Here is a 17435-nt window from a genome sequence, read left to right as displayed (position 1 = left end):
CTCCATTCCCCACCTGCCCCCAGAGAAGTCCTCCCAGCGCCAGCATCCCAGTTCCTCCTCATGTCCCCTCTGCGATCCAGGCAGCGTGCCAACCCCAAGGGAGGTGGTGGCTCTGGGCTGGGGTGGGGGGGGAGGACAAAGTGACATTGCCCCCAACTTGCTGGGAGTCCCAGTCCAGAGGGAGGAGAGCTGGGCTCAGACACCCTCCAGGCAAGGAGTCAGGCTGGGGCAGGGGAGGCAGTGGGCCTGGGGGGCACCAGAAGGGATACTGAGGTTTCCCTGGAGAAGGGCCACAGGTGCTGCGCCTGGAAGGATGGGGCTGCCGGGCAGAGAAGGAGGGTGGGGCCTGCCTTGCAGAGGAAAAGGCAACAGGTGCGCCCAGGGCAGGGCCGAGTTGCAAGTCCAGCCGCTGGACTCTTTCGCAGGGCACTGGGGAACCATAGAGGGTAAGGGAGCCGGACAGGGCACAAGCGGGGTGTCAGGGAGACCCCTCAGGCACGCTGGAGGCACCACCGCACCGAGCGCCCCATGACCCAGCCCTGGCCCAGCGTCCATCCAGGGCCCCTCAAATTGCCTCTTTCACCCCTCACCTCGGCCTCTTCCTGCCCTCGGCTGTGTGTGAGCCTAATAATAGATGCTTCCTGCCTGGCTCCCACGGAAACCACAGCCATGGGGGACGTGTCCTGAGCCTGGCCTCTGTTCCCACCCTCTGGCCCCCCGAGGCTAGCTAAACCCCTCCCACGTCTCCCGTGTGCCCTTTGAGCAGGGCGGCGGGGAGACAGAGGCCAGGAGACCCTCAGGCACCAGCCCAGGAGATGGGGGAAGCCTAGGACTCCCATTCAGATCCCATCCACATGTGGTCTTGGATACATCGTTTCTGCCCTCGAGATCTCAGTTTCCTCATCTATACAACAAGCATTTTTACCCCTGGCCTTGCAGAGTCGTGGTGAGACCCAGGCTAATTGCAAGTCAAGTGCGCTTCTCTGACCTGTGCCCTGGCTGTTTCCCAGAAGAAGCGCTGTCCTTTTTATCTCGAGCCAGAGGAAGTGGGAACAGAACAGGCCCCCTCCATCTTACCCCTCCCCCCCAGTGTGGAGCCCTAGCCCCACATCCTCTCCTCACCACATGTGCCCTCCTTACAGTTCTCCAAAGCTGCACATTCTTACTTGCCTCCAAAGTTTTGCACGTGTAATTTCTGCTGTGTCTCTTGGACCTGTGGAACTCCTACGCATTCCACAAGACCCCAGTGCTCAGCCCCTTCTCTCCCACCCCCGCCCCAGGATGCCTTCCCGGCTCACCTCCTTGGCTCCCCTAAGCCCTGGCACTTCCTTTGGTCCAGCCCTGAACGCAGGAGGCTGGGACTGTCTGTATCCAGCTTTATCTTTCTCCAGGGGCGTAATTTCTTGCAGGGGGGGGTCTGGTTTACAGTCTATCTGGGGCTCAAAATTGTCCTACCACATGGGCTGGGACACAGAGTTGCCCTTAAGGAGGAGCTGGGGGACTTCCTAGGTGGCACAGTGGTTAAGAATCCGCCTGCCAGTGCAGGGGACATGGGTTCAATCCCTGGTCAGGGAAGATGCCACATGATGCAGAGTAACTAAGCCCGTGTGCCACAACTACTGAGCCTGCACTCTAGAGCCCTAGAACCACAACTATTGAGCCTGAGTGCTGCAACTACTGAAGCCTGCGCCTAGAGCCCGTGCTCTGCAACAAGAGAAGCCATCGCACCGCAACGAAGTGTAGCCCCCCACCATCCCGCCACAACTAGAGAAAGCCGGCGTGCAGCAAAGAAGATCCAACACAGACAAATACATAAATACATAAATAAAATAATTTTTTTTAAAAAGGAGGGGTTATGGGGAGCAAGACTGCCCAGGATATCAAGGTTTTACAGAGGAGAGAGCCCCAGAGCTAGGGCTCTGCCGGAGTTGCGGAGACTCCTTATAAGGCAGAGGACAGGGTTAAATGACTGGGACTCAGACAATGGGATGAACAGAGGAGGGGCCATCTGGAGGGATGCAGAGGCCGGAAGGATAGTGGGTGGACCCAACGGAGGGGAGAGCAGGGCCAGGACAGGAGTCCATCCTTTTCACTCAGAGCCTGTACTCTGGGGTGAGCTCAAGTCCAAGCCAGCTAGTCCCAGCCCCCTCCAGTCCCTAACTCAGTGCCAAGGAGACCCAAGGCCACTCTTCCGTGCCCAAGCCCTGCCCTCCACGCATCCTCGCAAAGGCCAGCCCCAGGCCGGTGGACCCCCTTCACCCACCTAAGGCTCAAGGACTGTGGGCAGGAAGGACCTTTCAGAAGGTCCTTAAAGAAAGCTTGTCGCTTCCCTGAAGCACGGTCCAGCCTCCATGACTTTGCTCTAGCCGTACCCAGCTGGTCACCCTCTGCTTTCACCCCTTGGGCTGATGAGACCCTGGCCCAGAGCCCTGCGTGAGTCTGGGGGCTTTCAAGGAAGGTGATCCTGCCTGGGGAGTCGTTCCCCAGCCCTGCTTCCAGCCCCCTGCTTCATCCTCAATCACTCCTGCAGTGCCAGGCTCTGGGTATCCGTGCCCACCCTGCACCGGGGGGAGGAGGGAAATCGTACCTCCCCACCCCCACCGCAGGCGGCTCTGCTGGGGGCTTTGCCTCCTCCGGCCCCAGTGCCAGCCTGTGTCCTCACAGGACACTCCCCCTAGAACGCGGCCACCCACAGCCCTCCCAGCTCCTCTGCTCCAGAGAAGCCCGTCTCAGCAGGCTGCCCGCGAAGCTCCTGGCTGGAGAGGCGGGTCGCTTCTCCTCTCTCAACATCCCTGCACTCCCTACCCCCAGCCCGGCCAGGGGCCTCAAACAGACCCCACATGCATGAAGCATCTACCGTGTGCCAGGCCCCACCCCACCGGGTTCACCAGCTCCGAGCCCTGGGCCGCTGGATCGGGGTCTGGGCGCCCGGTGGAGAGGACCCCGCGGGGCCCGCCCCCGCCCCGCCCCCTCTCGGCCTTGGGTGCTGCCCGGGCTTTGAATACCGCCGGGCCTGGAGGCTGGAGCGCCGGGAAGGGGCCTGGCTGGGGCGCACGGAGGCCCCGGGAGGGCGCAGGCCACTCCGGCCCCCGCGCCCCGCGCCCCGCGCCCCTGCCCACGGGCGCCCCCTCCCCCGGGAGGCCGCGCCGTCCCTCCGCCAGGCTGGGGGGCGCCCCGCGACCCTGCTCCGCCAGGCCCGGGCGCGAGGGGCGTGGCCAGCGCGGGGCGGGAGGGGCTGATGGGAGACAGGCAGAGAGGCAGAGGGACCCAGCCGGACCCGAGCAGAGGAGGCGCGGGCTGCAGAGCGGAGCCCCCGCCCCGGGCTGCTTTTCACCCCCGCGGACCCCCTGCCAGGCCCGGAGGGGACCTCGCCGCCCCTCCTGAGCCCCGGGATCCCCCCGCCCCGCACCCCGCCCTGCCCCGCCCTCCATCTGTGTCCCGCTGCGACGTGGCAGCGCCGGGCTCCTCGGCGTGGCCCTCCCGCCGTGACTCGGTTTCCCCAGGGGCCCCGGCGGCCGGGCAGCCCAGCTTCCGCCTCCGTGCGACCCCCTGCAGCCCGGCACCCGCACATCCGCCAGAACCACGACGGCGCCGCTACCCCCGCGCGCCCCGTCCAGCATCACCAGGTGAGGACAAGGGGCCGTCAGGTTAGGGGCGGGGCATGAGGGTTGGGCAGGTGTGGCTTGGGGCTATCCTGCGGTGATCCGCCCTGTGGTGGGTGCGGTCCCCGTGGGCGGTGACGGCGGCCAAGGGCTGGCAGTCCCGGGTCATGCGTGAGGCTGGGTCCCTGTCTGGAGTGTTGCGTGCCCTGGGCGCCTGCGTGTCCCGCTGCGGCCAGTGTGGCTGAGGATGTGGTGGTGCGTGGGTTTCCCTGGGTCTGTGCGGGAGCCACTCCGTGTCCTGCAGTGCCGCAGCCGGGGAGGGGGCCAGGGCTCTGGGTGTGGCTGTGAGTGTGAGCACACGTCCGGCCGGTTGTGTGGCCATGTGCACGCTTGGAGGTGTGTACATCGTTCACCCCTGGCCGCCCGGCCTGGGTCCTGTCCCTTTCATCACCCATCCGCCTGCACATGCGCCCTCCTCACCTGAATGGTGAGAGCTGGGAGGACGCCCATTGGACAGATAAGAACACTGAGGCTCAGAGGGACGGTGTGAGTCGGAGCCAAGGCTCAGCTCCAACCTAAACAAGCTGGCTGTGATGGTGCGGCTCTACACCCTCTGGGGTGAGGGCCTGGTTGCTGTCACAAACAGGAAATGTTTCGGGAAGTCGAGCCTTGTGGTGAGGGGAGTCAGGGTGGGCCCTGCACGTACGTGTTTGTGTCTCTGTGGGTGTCTGTGTCTGTACATGAGCGTGAAGGGGACCACACCCTGGGGCGTGCAGATCTGCCTTGCGCACAGGCTGATGCAGAGACTGGTCTAGTCCCTGTACTTTCATGCCAGAGGGCATCATCGCTGGTCACCTGAGCAGCATTAGAAGACACAGGAAACGCACAAATGGGCCAAGGTCACACCAAGCATCCGGGCTGCCACCTGGCTGCCCCGTGCACACAGCCAGGAGATGAACTGTGAGCACAGCCGGGAAGCAGGAAGGGTGCACCAGGCAGGGTGGGGGTGCACCGCGGAGGCAAAGTCTGGGCGGCAGGAGCAGGTCAGGCCTGGGCAGACCAGGCAGAATGCCAGCGGGCGAGCCGGTGTCCTTGTCATCCCCATTTCACAGAGGGGGAACTGAGACTCGGCAAAGTCGCGCCCCGAGCTTGGCAGTGGCAGATGGCGAGCTCCAGTCCAAGCTTGTCTGAGGTCACCGTCATCCCTGGGGGAGGCCAGGTGGGCCCATGGTGTGGGGACAGGCAGGCCGGGCAGGCCACAAGGTGGGGTGTCAATAGGGAGAGAGACTTGTTGAAAAATGGATGGACCAATCACAGGGGCAGGAGCAGAGTGGGGCAGGAGATGACGGACCATCAGGCAGAGGAGGCCCAGCCCTTGGGAACGAAAGCCCACATTCCATCAAAGCCACCATGGTTTGGGGGGGGGTGGCGCAGCCTGGTCCCTGAGCCTGGCGCGGCACCCACGCCTCAGGGACAGCGGTGGATGGAGCTCTCCCTGCCTCACCGAGGTAGGCTGAGGGAGCAGTGAACGCCCATCCTCCAGATAGGAGCCAGGACCCAAAAACAGAGATTTCTGGAACCCAGGACCCAGCCAAATTCCTGTCAGAGTTCTGGAACCTCAGCCCCTTGAAAGGCTAGACCCTTGGGACATTCGGGTTCCAGAACCAGGAACTCGTTAGAGCTCCAGAACCCTGGACCTTCAAAATCCAAACCTTCCCACTCTCGAGCCATATAATCCTGGGTTTGTCCCACAGATCTGGGGTCCATGCTTCCCATGAGGCACAGAGAGGGAGAGAAATTCCCCCAAGGGCCACACAGCGGTGCTCGGGCTGGGATGCAGACAAGCCCCTGCAGGGTGGGAGCCCTGCCAGCCCTCCCAGCCAATGTGGGGGGGGGGGTGGGATGGGAAACATGCCCCTCCTGGCCCGCTTGCCTGGGGAACTTGAGCTGGCCGCTATCACCTGAACCCCGGGAGGGCGGGGACTGGAAACTGCAGGCTGGGGCCAGAGAGAGTGATGCCAATTTCCAGCCTTCCCCAGGCCAGTGGCCCTGGGTCACAGCTTTGGTCCCAAACATGGGAGGCATGAGGCAGACTCGGGGTGTGTGTCCCTGCGTGCATGAGCCCCTGCACAAGGGTGGGGAACCATGAGACCCCGGAGGAGCTAGCGGTCACTCCGAGCTGAGGCTGGGGCAGTGACCGCAGGCGCTGCGGCCTGAGTCCCCAGGAATGTTTACAAACAGCACATACCAGCTCTTGAGGGAGGGAGGGAGCGAGTGCCCTGTCCCCAGGGGGAATCCAAGTGCCGGCCAAATCTGAGATGGCAAAGAGCACACCCCTGCCCCGAGGCGGAGGGCTCAGATGTCCAGGCGCCATGGAAAGCGCCCACCGCACTCCAACTCCTCTCCAGGGTTCAGTTTTCCCACCCAAGAGTCTGCCCCCACCAAAGTGGCTCTCAGCCTGGGAGGGAAGCTCAGTGGAGTGGGCCATCAGGAGCTGCATAATTTATGAGGCTCAGTAAGGAGTTGCTGAGCTGAAGTAATGAGATGGGGAGTGAGGGGGGCAGCTGAGCGCGCTCACTGCTGAGGCCGGGTTACGGGCACCTCCTTGGGGCCAGCTCCAATCGAGCGCCTACATGAACTCGGCCCTGGGCGCAGACAAACTCATTATCAGCCCCATTTTACAGGAAGGGAGACTGAGGCCCAGAGTGGGGCCGTGACTCCCCCAAGTTCCCCGAGAGGGTTCATGGCAAAGTCAGGATTCAAATCCAGTCTGATCAACTTTTTAGAAAAATTCTGGGACTTCTCTGGTGGCGCAGGGGTTAAGCATCGCCTGTCAATGCAGAGGACATGGGTTCGTTCAGTCCCTGGTCCAGGAAGATCCCACATGCCGCGGAGCAACGAAGCCCATGCGCCACAACTACTGAGCCTGCACTCTAGAGCTCTCGAACCACAATTACTGAGCCTATGTGCCGTAACTACTGAAGCCCGCGCACCTAGAGCCTGCGCTTCACCATAAGAGAAGCCACCACCATGAGAAGCCCGTGCACCGCAAAAAAGGGTAGCCCCTGCTCGTCGTAACGAAAGCCCGCCTGCATAATGAAGACCCAATGCAGCCAATAAATAAATAAATTTATTTAAAAAAAGAAGAAGAAAAATTCTATCCATCCCCCCCCCTTTTTTTTTTGGCCACCCCACGCGGCTTACCGGTTCCCCAACCACGGATTGAACCCTGGCCCTCAGCAGGGAAAGAGCAGACTCTTAACCACTGGACCACCAGGGAAGTCCCTAGAAAAGTTCTATTCCTTCTTAAGGAAAATTCCAGGGGTGGTGATGTTCCACACCTACCTCCCACCAGCCTCCACCTGACTGGCAGGCTTTTGACTCAGTTACACACATTTGTATGTAACGGGGCCCGAGTTTAAATCTCAGATCAGCCCCAGCTAGGCTGTGTGACTTTGGATTCGTTAGTCAACCTCTCTGGGCCTCGGGTTCCCCGCCTCTGCAACATGGGGATCATGAGGGGACCTTTGTGAGCTTTAACTGCCTGGAACCTCCGTGCCTCCCACCGTCCTGCCTCGCCACCTTTGCCCACTCTGATCCCATCTCGCGGTGCCCCCTTACTTCCGGCACAAGGACGGCTCATGGTGTGTGCGCCTGGGAGGGAGGCTGGCCTCCTGGGTGACTTTAGGCCCTCCTTTTGGGAAACTGAATGGTCTCATTTTGTTTCTACTCAGCGTCCCCACATCTAGCTGATCTGTCTACACCCAAGGTGGTCAGACCCACATGTCTCTCCAATTTTCTTTCCCGGCCCCACACCAGATAACGGGTTTATAGCCCCATACCCTCCTGCTACCATTTATAGCCTGTCCCTGGGGACGCTGTTTCTCCTGATGAGCTGGGGTTTTGTTCCCAGAATGGAACTGGATTTCTGGGTTGATTTCTTATCGCGTGAAAGTGGGGGTGGGGGGAAGAATCTGCACGATTCCAACATAGGAGGAAGGACCTTCCTGAAACACCAACAGGGTCGGGCCTCCCCCACATGCCTTCACAAGAAATTATAACCCGCAAGGCTGACCTTGGCGCCAGCTCAAGAGCCAGCGACCTCTGGCCACCAGCCAGCCGCCCTCCCAATACTGGACGCGTCCTGTTTTACAATAGCGGAAAGCTGTCCTGTGTCTTGCAGTCCACCAAGGGCTCAGTTGGATGACCAGAAGGGAAACGGAAGTTTAGAGAGAAGAAATCGTTTGCCTGGGGTCACACAGTGGGTTCCAGGGCTGGAGTTCAAACTGTGGGCTTCTTGGCTTCTCTCCGTGACCAGGCAAACACTAACTGGTGTCTTTCAGGGTTCCCAGAGGACACAGACCTGATCCTCACCCTTGAGGGTCACTGAGGACAGAACTGGAGCTAGTCATCAGAGTAATAGTAATACTAGTAGTAGTAGTAATAGAAATACTCACTAGTAATATTACTAGTCATAGTACTAGTAATAGTAATACTTAACTGAGTGGGAAGTGAGATAAGTCAGGAAAGGCTTTCTCCAGGAGGGGGTATTTGAGCTGGGGCATTAAAGATTGTGTAGGAGTTCACCAGGGCAGCTCAGACTAAATTGCAGAATGAATCACCAGGAAATCTTTTCTTCTGCCACCCCCCTCCCCAGGTGTGCTTGAGCCCATGCCAGACCACCCTACCTGCAGCCTTGACCCGATGGGGTGGTGACCGTCCCTGCTCCACTCTGGCACCATGTGGCCCAATGGCAGTTCTCTGGGGCCCTGTTTCCGGCCAACAAACATCACGCTGGAGGAGCGGCGCCTGATCGCCTCCCCATGGTTCGCGGCCACCTTCTGCCTGGTGGGCCTGGCCTCCAACCTGCTGGCGTTGAGCGTGCTGGCGAGCGCGCGGCAGGGCAGCTCCCAGGGGCGGTCCTCCTTCCTTACCTTCCTCTGTGGCCTGGTCATCACCGACTTCATGGGGCTGCTGGTCACCGGCGCCATCGTGGTATCCCAGCACGCCATCCTCTTCGACTGGCAGGCCGTGGACCCCGGTTGCAGCCTGTGCCATTTCATGGGCGTTATCATGGTCTTTTTTGGCCTGTGCCCGCTGCTCCTGGGGGCTGCCATGGCCTCAGAGCGCTACCTGGGCATCACCCAGCCCTTCTCACGGCCGGCGACCGCCTCGCAGCGCCGGGCCTGGACCACGGTGGGGCTGGTGTGGACTGCCGCGCTGGCACTGGGCCTGCTGCCCATGCTGGGCGTGGGCCGCTACACCCTGCAGTACCCGGGCTCCTGGTGCTTCCTCACGCTCGGTGCTGAGACGGGGGACGTGGCCTTCGGCCTGCTCTTCGCGCTCCTTGGGAGCCTCTCGGTGGGGCTGTCCTTCCTGCTCAACACGATCAGTGTGGCCACCCTGTGCCGCGTCTACCACGGGCAGGAGGCTGCCCAGCAGCGCCCGCGGGACTGCGAGGTCGAGATGATGGCGCAGCTCCTGGGCATCATGGTGGTGGCCAGCATCTGCTGGATGCCGCTGCTGGTGAGTGGCGGGGCGGGGGCTGCCGGGGGCTCCCACCATCTTTAGTGACTGGGCCTCGGTTCATCCCAAATGAATTCGTGACCCTCAGGTTCTTGTCCGTTGGAAAAAATGTGGCCCCAAGTGTTCAAGGGGGCAGGACTGGGGCAGTGTCCCAGGACTGGGATGCCCAGGGAGGGGCTCTAAGGATGTCCCCAGGGTAACAGGGAGGCTTTCTGGAAGAGGGGCATTGGAGCTGGGGTTTTGAAGGATGAAGAGGAGTTTACCTGCTAGACAAAATCGGGGAGGACATTCCAGGTAGACTCACTGAATCATTTCTACTTTGTGCCTAGTTCTGGGCTGGACCCCAGCCTTGCAGAGATTTCCCCTGAGTCAGGGGAGCTCACTGAAGTCCTTCCACTGCTTGATATATTTGGCCACTTGGAGTGGTTATTTTTCCATTCCTGATTGGATCAGAGACTGGAATCAGATACTTGGTTTCCAGCCCACATCCAACAAGGACATACCATGTGACTCTGGCCATAGACTTCCCTTCTTCAGCTTTAATCAATCTCCTCTGATTATGGGGATGATTAAAAATGTGCCTACTTCTCAGAGTGACTGTCAGGATGACACGAGCTCATTTACTCATTTGTCCCCTCAACAAACATTTATTGAGTGACGTGCATGTTGCTGGTTCTGGTCTAGGCATTGCGCAGGGAACAAAACTGATAAAACTGCTTGGAGCTTCTTGGAGCTCTTAGGTGGCAGGGAAGACAGAAAATAAACATAGTATATAAATAAATGAAGTGGTAGTTATTAGGAAGTGATAAGGGCTAAAGCAGAAACTAAACTGATGGGCTAGGAAGATTGCAAATCTGGTTTGCTTTGTTTTGCTAAGTGTTTTTACATGTGTCAGTGGTGGGAGAGAAAATAGAAACAAGAGTACGTTATTCGTGGTATGAAAAGCTGCAGACACTGATGGGTCCCAGGGGAGTGGTCGTTATAGGATGAGGCTTCGCTGAGGAATGTGCTTCTGTTCTGTCCCTGGGGCATCCCTCCCAGGCCTGGTCTCATAGAGCTGAGGCCATTTCTATATTCACCTATTACAATTATTATTCTCATTTATCAGGCAGCATCTAGAGGATGCCTGTGAGCACCTGAGTCAGGCCCCACCCCTCCAGGGTCCCACCTTCTTGGGAGTAAAAGCCCAAGTCCTGCCCGCGGCCCACAAGGCCCTGCACGACCTGCCCCGTCCCCTCCCTCCCCTCCCCTCCTCCCTCTCTCCCCCTCACTCACCCTGCTCCAGCCACATGGGTCTCCTCACTGTTCTTCCCACACACCAGGCACAGTCCTGCCGCAGGGCCTTTGCACCGGCTGGGCCCACTACCTGTAATGCTTCCCCCCACCCCAGATCTCCACATGGATCACAACCTCACTTGTCCATGCCTTTGCTCAAATGTCACCTTCAGCAAAAGGTCCCTGACGAGGATCTGCCTCAACCTCCTCTTCCTCCCTGCCCTCCAGCCTGGACTCTCTTGGAACACCCAGGATGAGCCCTGCCCTGCTCTGAACCATTGGCACTGAGGCTTTGAAGGATGAATAGGAGTTGAACTGCTAGATAAAAACTAGGAAGGCATCCTAGGTAGAATCATTGAATCGTTAAACGATTCCTGAGTCCCCTTTGGAGGCAGAGTTTTTCTTAAAAGGCAATATGGTAAACCTTTTAAACACAGTCGCTGTGACAATGACTGACCTCTGCTTTTGTGGCACGAAAGCTACACAGAAACAAACGGGCGCGGCTATGCGCCAATAAGACTTCATTTATGGACTCTGAAATTTGAATTTCATGGCATTGTCATATGTCACAAAATACACTTTCTAGGGACTTCCCTGGTGGCCCAGTGGTTAAGACGTCATGCTTCCATTGCAGGGGGCATGGGTTCGATCCCCTGTTGGGAACTAAGATCTCACATGCCACGCAGCACGGCCAAAAAATAAAAATAAAACAAATTTTAATTAAGAAAAAACAAAATATGCTTTCTATTTTTTTTCTCTCACCACTGACACATGTAAAAACATTCTTAGCAAAACAACAAAACAAACCAAAAAGGCAAAAATACGGGAAACAAAACAAAACAAAAAAAGGTGGCAGGCCAGATTTGGCCCGTGAGCTAACTCCCACTCTAACACCTCCCATAGCTCCCTATTGTTCCAGAAGAAAGGCCTACAGACACTTCCTTCAAACTCACCTGGGAAACTCCTATTCACCATCTGGTTACCTCTCCCATGCCCGGTCAGGTGCCTCCTCTGGTCTCCAACAGTGTCTCCATCACTGCTCCGTCACCCCCACTCCCACCCCCATCACCGAGCTGTAGCCACCTGGTCACATGTCCTGATGGGGTTGTGAGCCTGTGAGCCTGTGCAAGTGGGACCTGGGTCTGTTATGGCCACTGCAGTGTCCCCAGAATTGCTCAGCACACAGTAGGTCCTCAGGAAACAATTTCAAAATAATAATTTATGGGGAATTCCCTGGCAGTCCAGTGGTTAGGACTCCACACTTTTACTGCTGGGGGCATGGGTTAAATCCCCTGTCAGAGAACTAGGATCCCACAGGCCGCATGGTGCAGCCAAAAAATAAAAATAATTTATTTTAATATAAAGCATTTAATATAATATGAATGTAATTATATTAAATATAGTATAAATTTAATTATAATTATGAAATATAATTATATCAATCATAATTGTTAAATACTATATAACATAGCTATAATTACATATTAATACTTAATAATTATATCTATCATTATATAATATATAGTTATATATTACACAATTGTTAAATAGAGCATATAACTATATATTATTATGAATATTTAATAATATTAATCATTATGTAATAGTCACATCATTATAATTGTATATTATATATTATATAATTACATATATAATTTTAAATACTATGTAATATATAACTATAATTATATATTATAGTTATAATTAACAATGTATTATTAGGTAACTAATTATATTATTATATTCTATGATAATCTGTAAATACCTTATTATATTACATATCGTGTAATACTAAATATAAAATCCAATGTTTAATAAAATATATTAAAGTGATTTAAGAATTTAACATAAAAATTATTTAACATAAAATTATTTGTCATAAAATTTTATAAACTATAATTTTTAATATAAAATGACAACATAAAATAAACAAATGTAATTGTTTAATATATAATTTTATACCATAATTTGATAATGTTATATTATAAAATGTGTATAAAATACAAATGTTTATAGATTAATAAAGCTGGCAGTCACAGTGATTCCACCTCTTCGCACCTGCCAGTCCTCTTGTCCATGACGTTTAATTGTGCCCAGGAGAGGAGCAGGAATAATGTGCTATTTTGTGGCCACCTCAGCTGAAGCTCAGAGAGGTCAGGCAGCTCTCCCGAGGTCACACAGCACAGCGGGGACAGAATCGGCACTGGATCCCGGGGGATGGCAGGTGGCCCGGGCAGGTGCTGGTGGAGGGCAGGGCTGGGGGCTGGCCTGGCCCGCAGCTGACCGCTCTGGCTCCCCTGGCAGGTCTTCATCGCCCAGACAGTGCTGCGGAGCCCGCCCGTCATGAGCCCGAGCGGGCAGCTGTCCCGAGCCACCGAGCGGCAGCTGCTCATCTACCTGCGCGTGGCCACCTGGAACCAGATCCTCGACCCCTGGGTGTACATCCTGTTTCGCAGGGCGGTGATCCGGCGCTTCTACCCTCGCCTCGGCACCCCGTCCTCTAGCCTCAGCACCCGGTCCAGGTCGCTCTCCCTGCAACCCCAGCTCACTCGCAGGTCCACGATTCACTAGGCCCTGGGCTGGACGTCGGGGGGCGCTGTGGAAGACCAGAGCACCCTGCCAGCCTGTCCCCCATCAAACCTTCGTCCTCCCCGTTGGTCACAGCTGTTCTGAAGTCCTGGAGCCAGGAGGGCAGGATGGACAAAGGCTTTGAGTGGCAGGATTGTGTGCTGTCTTCCATCAGCCCCTGGGACGCCCCCCCAACTCTTCCCTGCTTCCCCTTTCCAAGCCCCTCCCCTCTCTCAGCCCCCTCCCCTCTCTGCGTCCCCTCCCAACCCCAGGAAGGGTGTGGGCGGTGCTGGGAAGGTCTCTGGAGGAGATCAGACTTGTAAGCCTCCCCTTGCAGAAATCCTCCAGAAGTGGGGGACTGACCCCTGAATGTGACCTACTTACTGGGGTACAGTTGATTCTCTTTGACACCCCAATTCGAGAAGACTCTGCCTAGGAAAGGTTGAATGCCAATGGGCAACACATGCCCTCTCTTGCCAAAATATAATCTCTGCCTCAGCTTTATTTTCCTTTGGCTCCGAAATCATCAATTATTGAAGTTTCTTACATCAAGAATCCTATCCAACCAACTTGGAGGACTTGGAGTGGGGCGCACGGGGCGGGGGAGAAGCCCTGAGGGATGGGGCTGGCTTCCCCCTCCCCTCCCCACCTCCTTTAGTGAGTCTTCCCTGAGCACTTTACAGCTTGGATCTCCTGAAATCCTGCCTACAGCCTCTAGGAGAGGGTTCTGAGATTAAACCCACTTTGCAGGTGAGGAAAAGAGAGGGCAAGACACGCAGAGACCATGGGGTACACGCCTGCTTCCTCCACTGCAGATGCGTTGCCAGGAAAAACCTGGCCTCCGTTCAGTATCTCATTTTATTTGGGAATGACCTAGTTACTCAATACACGTCTGTCATTTAACAACTCTACATTTTTAAGCTACCAAGTAGCTGAAGAGATTATTCTTAAGTACACATTCCTAAAACAATTATTCTTAAAGAGTTTAAGTGCTGACACACATATACAGCAAACATGGTCCCACACCCAAAAGATCAGACAAGGTGTCGCCCAGAGATTTCACTTCCATGCCCAGACCAGCGACTCAAAGTGGCTTGCAGGTAGAATTTTCTCACCCTGCACAAGCCTGAGTGGCTCACCCCAAAACAACACACACCCAAACACAAACAACAGACAGAGTATCAGAGGAGGTATAGTCTAAAAACCCCACTTCCACTCCCAGACTAAGGTGTCCAAGCAGATGAGCTCAATTCTTGAAAGAGAACAAACCCAGAGTTTGCTCTTAGGGACTCAGAGTGACTCAGTTCCCCGAAGGGAGTGAGCCCAGAGCGGCTCGTCCAGATGGAGCGGAGGGTATTCCCAGCCTGTGCATTCCTGTAACGAAACAATTCCAGCTGAGGAACAGTGTGCTCACGTAGGCCACCACCCAAAGCCTACCTCGCCCCACTTTTAAGAATATACATTGGCCAAACAATTATAGTAGGATCTCATTCTTTTGAGTCATAGAGTCACAGTGATAGGTCGACCAAGCTGCCAGAATTTTCCCAGGGTGCTCTCAGATGGAATCGAAGAAGGAGAGCTCCCATGTTGAGCTGAATTATATAGCCGGGCGCACAAAACAGAAACCAGAACCAGAGTCCTCGCCCGCCAGGCGGAAGCCACACACACAACAAGACTCAAACTGGCTTCCAAGTCCCACTAGGCCCGTGACCTTGGTCCAGGCAGCGCCTCACAAATGGGATCTTCCCAACAGAAAATCCCCTAACGCGAAGCAGAGGTGCCGCGAAGGGACCACACGGAGCAACCTCGGCGTGCACGCCAGGGGACTCCCCAAAGCTGTCATGAGGTCTCAACGCTACTTTTCTGCTCCTCCACAGTGCTCGCTCAGAGCAGGAAGTCCGGGCCGATGCAGACAGAAGAGGAGGGGGTGTCCTCAAGGCAAAGGTGGCCTTGGCAGCTGCTAGGGCAGCCTCCCTCCCGCCCCCCACCTCCGTCTCGGAGCTCCGACTACGGAGATGGCAGTCCTATGATCGGGGCGCGGCCCGGTGGCGGGGGATCCCTGGCGATCTGGCCTCGGAGAAGTCCTCCCACCCTCCGCTGTCCCGAAGGAGGCTGCGTGGAGAGAAACCTCCGCGCTTCGGATCAAGCCGAGGGGCCCTACGGGGTGGCCTGCCCACGCGTCAGATCCCGGACGAGCCCCCCAAATTTGTTGCCGGGAAAACTCTGGCCTCTGTTCACTGATGCCAAATAGAAATATGGAGACAGAGCTTTGGAGGAGTAGAAAGGAGCAGCTTTATGACTTTGCCAGGCAAAGGGGAAACACTGTGGCCAGCGCCTCAAGAACTGGGCCCCCCTCTCTGGGGACTAGGGAGAGGGCTTAGCGTCGGGGCTCGTGGTCAGGGGTAGGCGATAAGGATCAAGGCAGTCACAGTCCTGCGTTCTTCTGATGGGCGGGTGGTGAGGTAGGTAGAAGTCAGCATCATGCACCTTCAGGTCCAGCTGGTCTGGGGTCTGCACGCTTGTGGGCGGCACACCCTCCTTAATCATGAACTCAGCCCCCCAAACCCTCATGCCTGCCGCTTCTGCTGCTCTCCTCCAAAGGCCCCCCAAAAACGACACAGCGGGCTGCAGGGGTGGGAGCTGCCTTTATTCCCCACAGGCCCTCGAGATCCACGAGGAGGAAACGGGCCCCTGCCGCCCCCTTCCCGCCCCCACCCTGCTTCCCCTCCACAGACCCGGGACCAGCTTACGCCTCCTAGAGCCAGGCGCAAGCGACACCAAAGCCCCTGTGTCCACCCTCCCTCCTCTCCCCCACCCTGCCTGTGGGGGAATGAGGTCACCTGCTGCTTCTGGGGGACCCAGGCTGGGAGGGGCAGGAGAGGGGATGGGAGCCACAGCTGCGTCGGCCCCCAAGCTATAGCCCCCCGGGGCGGGGGAGGGACCCTGACTCCCTGAGCTTGGGGGAGGGGGCAGGCCCCTGAACCGCGGGTTCCGCGGACTGGGGATGCAGGAGGGCTGCCCTGGTGGCGGAACTAGGGATGACAGATTTGGGGGGTGGGGTGACCTTCTGGGGTCCCAGCTGGGGCTTGGGGGAAAGGGCTGGTTTCTGGGGGGTGGCAGGGGACCGTAGCTGTGAGGCCAGGGCACAAGTTGATGGGCTTCGGCTCGGGCCAGTATCAGCCTCGGTTCCTTGTACCAGATCATGGGGCCGAGGGTGAGAGACTCTGCTAGGACCTGGAGTCGGGGCTCGGGGTGGTGGGCCTGGGTGTTGAGGTCGGGCTGGGGGAGTGGGATCAGGCTGGGTTCTGGAGTCAAGGCCAGGGGTCTGTGGGTAGAGCCCGTTTCTAGAGCTGAGCTGAATTCTTGAGCTGGTCTGGCTCCTGGAGCTGGATTGGGTTCCAGGAACAGGCTGGGTTCTGGAACTCAGGTGGACTCCAGAGCTGGACTGAGTTCTTGAACTCATCTGGGTTTCAGAGCTGGGGTGAGTCTCAGAGCTGAACTGAATTCTAGAGCTGAGCTGGGCTCCAGAGCTGGACTGAATTCTCGCACTGGGCTGCGTCTCAGAGCTAGGGGGCATCTCCAAGCTGAGCTGAATCGTCGAGCTGCGTTGGGTTCTGGAACTGAGCTGGGCTCCGGAGCTGGGCTGAATTCTTGAAATTGTCTGAGTCCCAGAGCTGGTCTGCCTCCCAAAGTCTGGTTCAATACCAGAGCTGCCTGGGGGTGTGGTCTGGAGTGGGTTTCTAGAACTTGGCAGGGTTTCTGAGATGAACTGAGTCCCAGAGGTTTTTTGAGTTCCCGGGCAGGGCTGGGCCTGAGACGGGGGTCTGTTCTCGGAGGAGATCGTCAGAGCCATGGAGCTTGAGTCTTTTGCTGCTTTGGTCTGGGTCACAGGACTTGATTGGATTCCAGACTTTAGCTGCATTCCGGAACTCAACTGGGTCTCAGTAATTGACTGTGTTTTGGAGCTGGGTGGGATTTCAGAGTCAGTCTGTGCTCTAGAACTGAGCTGAGTTCTGGAGCTGGGTGGGATGCCTGAGCTGGACTGAACTCTGGAAACCGGCCAAGCCTCGAAGTCTGTCTGGGTCCCAGAGCTGGATGGCATTCTAGAGCTGCTCTGTGCTCTGCAGTGAGGACCGGGCTCAGCATCCCGCGGAGCTCTGGAGGCGGGCCTCGCCCCAGAGATGGATGGGAGTCCAGAGTCTGTCTGAATTCTGGAGACGGGCTCGCTTGTGACACTAGGCTGGGGTCTAGATCTGGGCTCCGTCTCCGAGCTGGATTCATCACTGGATCTGGACTGGGCCCTAGTATGGGGGTTGGGTCTGGACTTGGGCTGGGCTGCAGCGTGCCTCTGGGCTCCTGAGCTGGTCAGGGTTTGGGAATAGGGTTGGATTTGGGGACTGTCTTTGAATCCTGAGCTGGCATGGCTTCTGGAGCTGGGCTGCTTCTTCAGTCTCACCTGGGTAC

At 56.8% G+C, this 17435-nt stretch overlaps 1 protein-coding gene across 1 annotated transcript; it reads left to right on the top strand.

The window, feature by feature from the left end:
- The first annotated feature begins 3460 nt into the window (after positions 1-3460).
- On the top strand, positions 3461-13474 carry TBXA2R (thromboxane A2 receptor). The gene is made up of 3 exons (XM_057709286.1): positions 3461-3626; positions 8260-9128; positions 12708-13474. Exons 2-3 carry the CDS (start codon positions 8343-8345, stop codon positions 12972-12974), a joined length of 1053 nt encoding a protein of 350 aa, XP_057565269.1. The 5' UTR covers positions 3461-3626; positions 8260-8342; the 3' UTR covers positions 12975-13474.
- Positions 13475-17435: the final 3961 nt, after the last annotated feature.

Source organism: Hippopotamus amphibius, chromosome 15, assembly GCF_030028045.1.
Source record: "Hippopotamus amphibius kiboko isolate mHipAmp2 chromosome 15, mHipAmp2.hap2, whole genome shotgun sequence".
Classification (NCBI taxonomy): Eukaryota; Metazoa; Chordata; class Mammalia; order Artiodactyla; family Hippopotamidae; genus Hippopotamus; species Hippopotamus amphibius.
Note: the sequence above shows the minus strand (reverse complement) of the source record. Positions and strands in the feature narration are given on the sequence as shown.

Excerpts from the sequence above, each read along its gene's own strand:
- TBXA2R (XM_057709286.1), top strand. The coding sequence starts at position 8,343 with ATGTGGCCCAATGGCAGTTCTCTGGGGCCCTGTTTCCGGCCAACAAAC. Across the intron at positions 9,129-12,707 it reads TCTGCTGGATGCCGCTGCTG|GTCTTCATCGCCCAGACAGT; the intron begins GTGAGTGGCGGG and ends CTCCCCTGGCAG.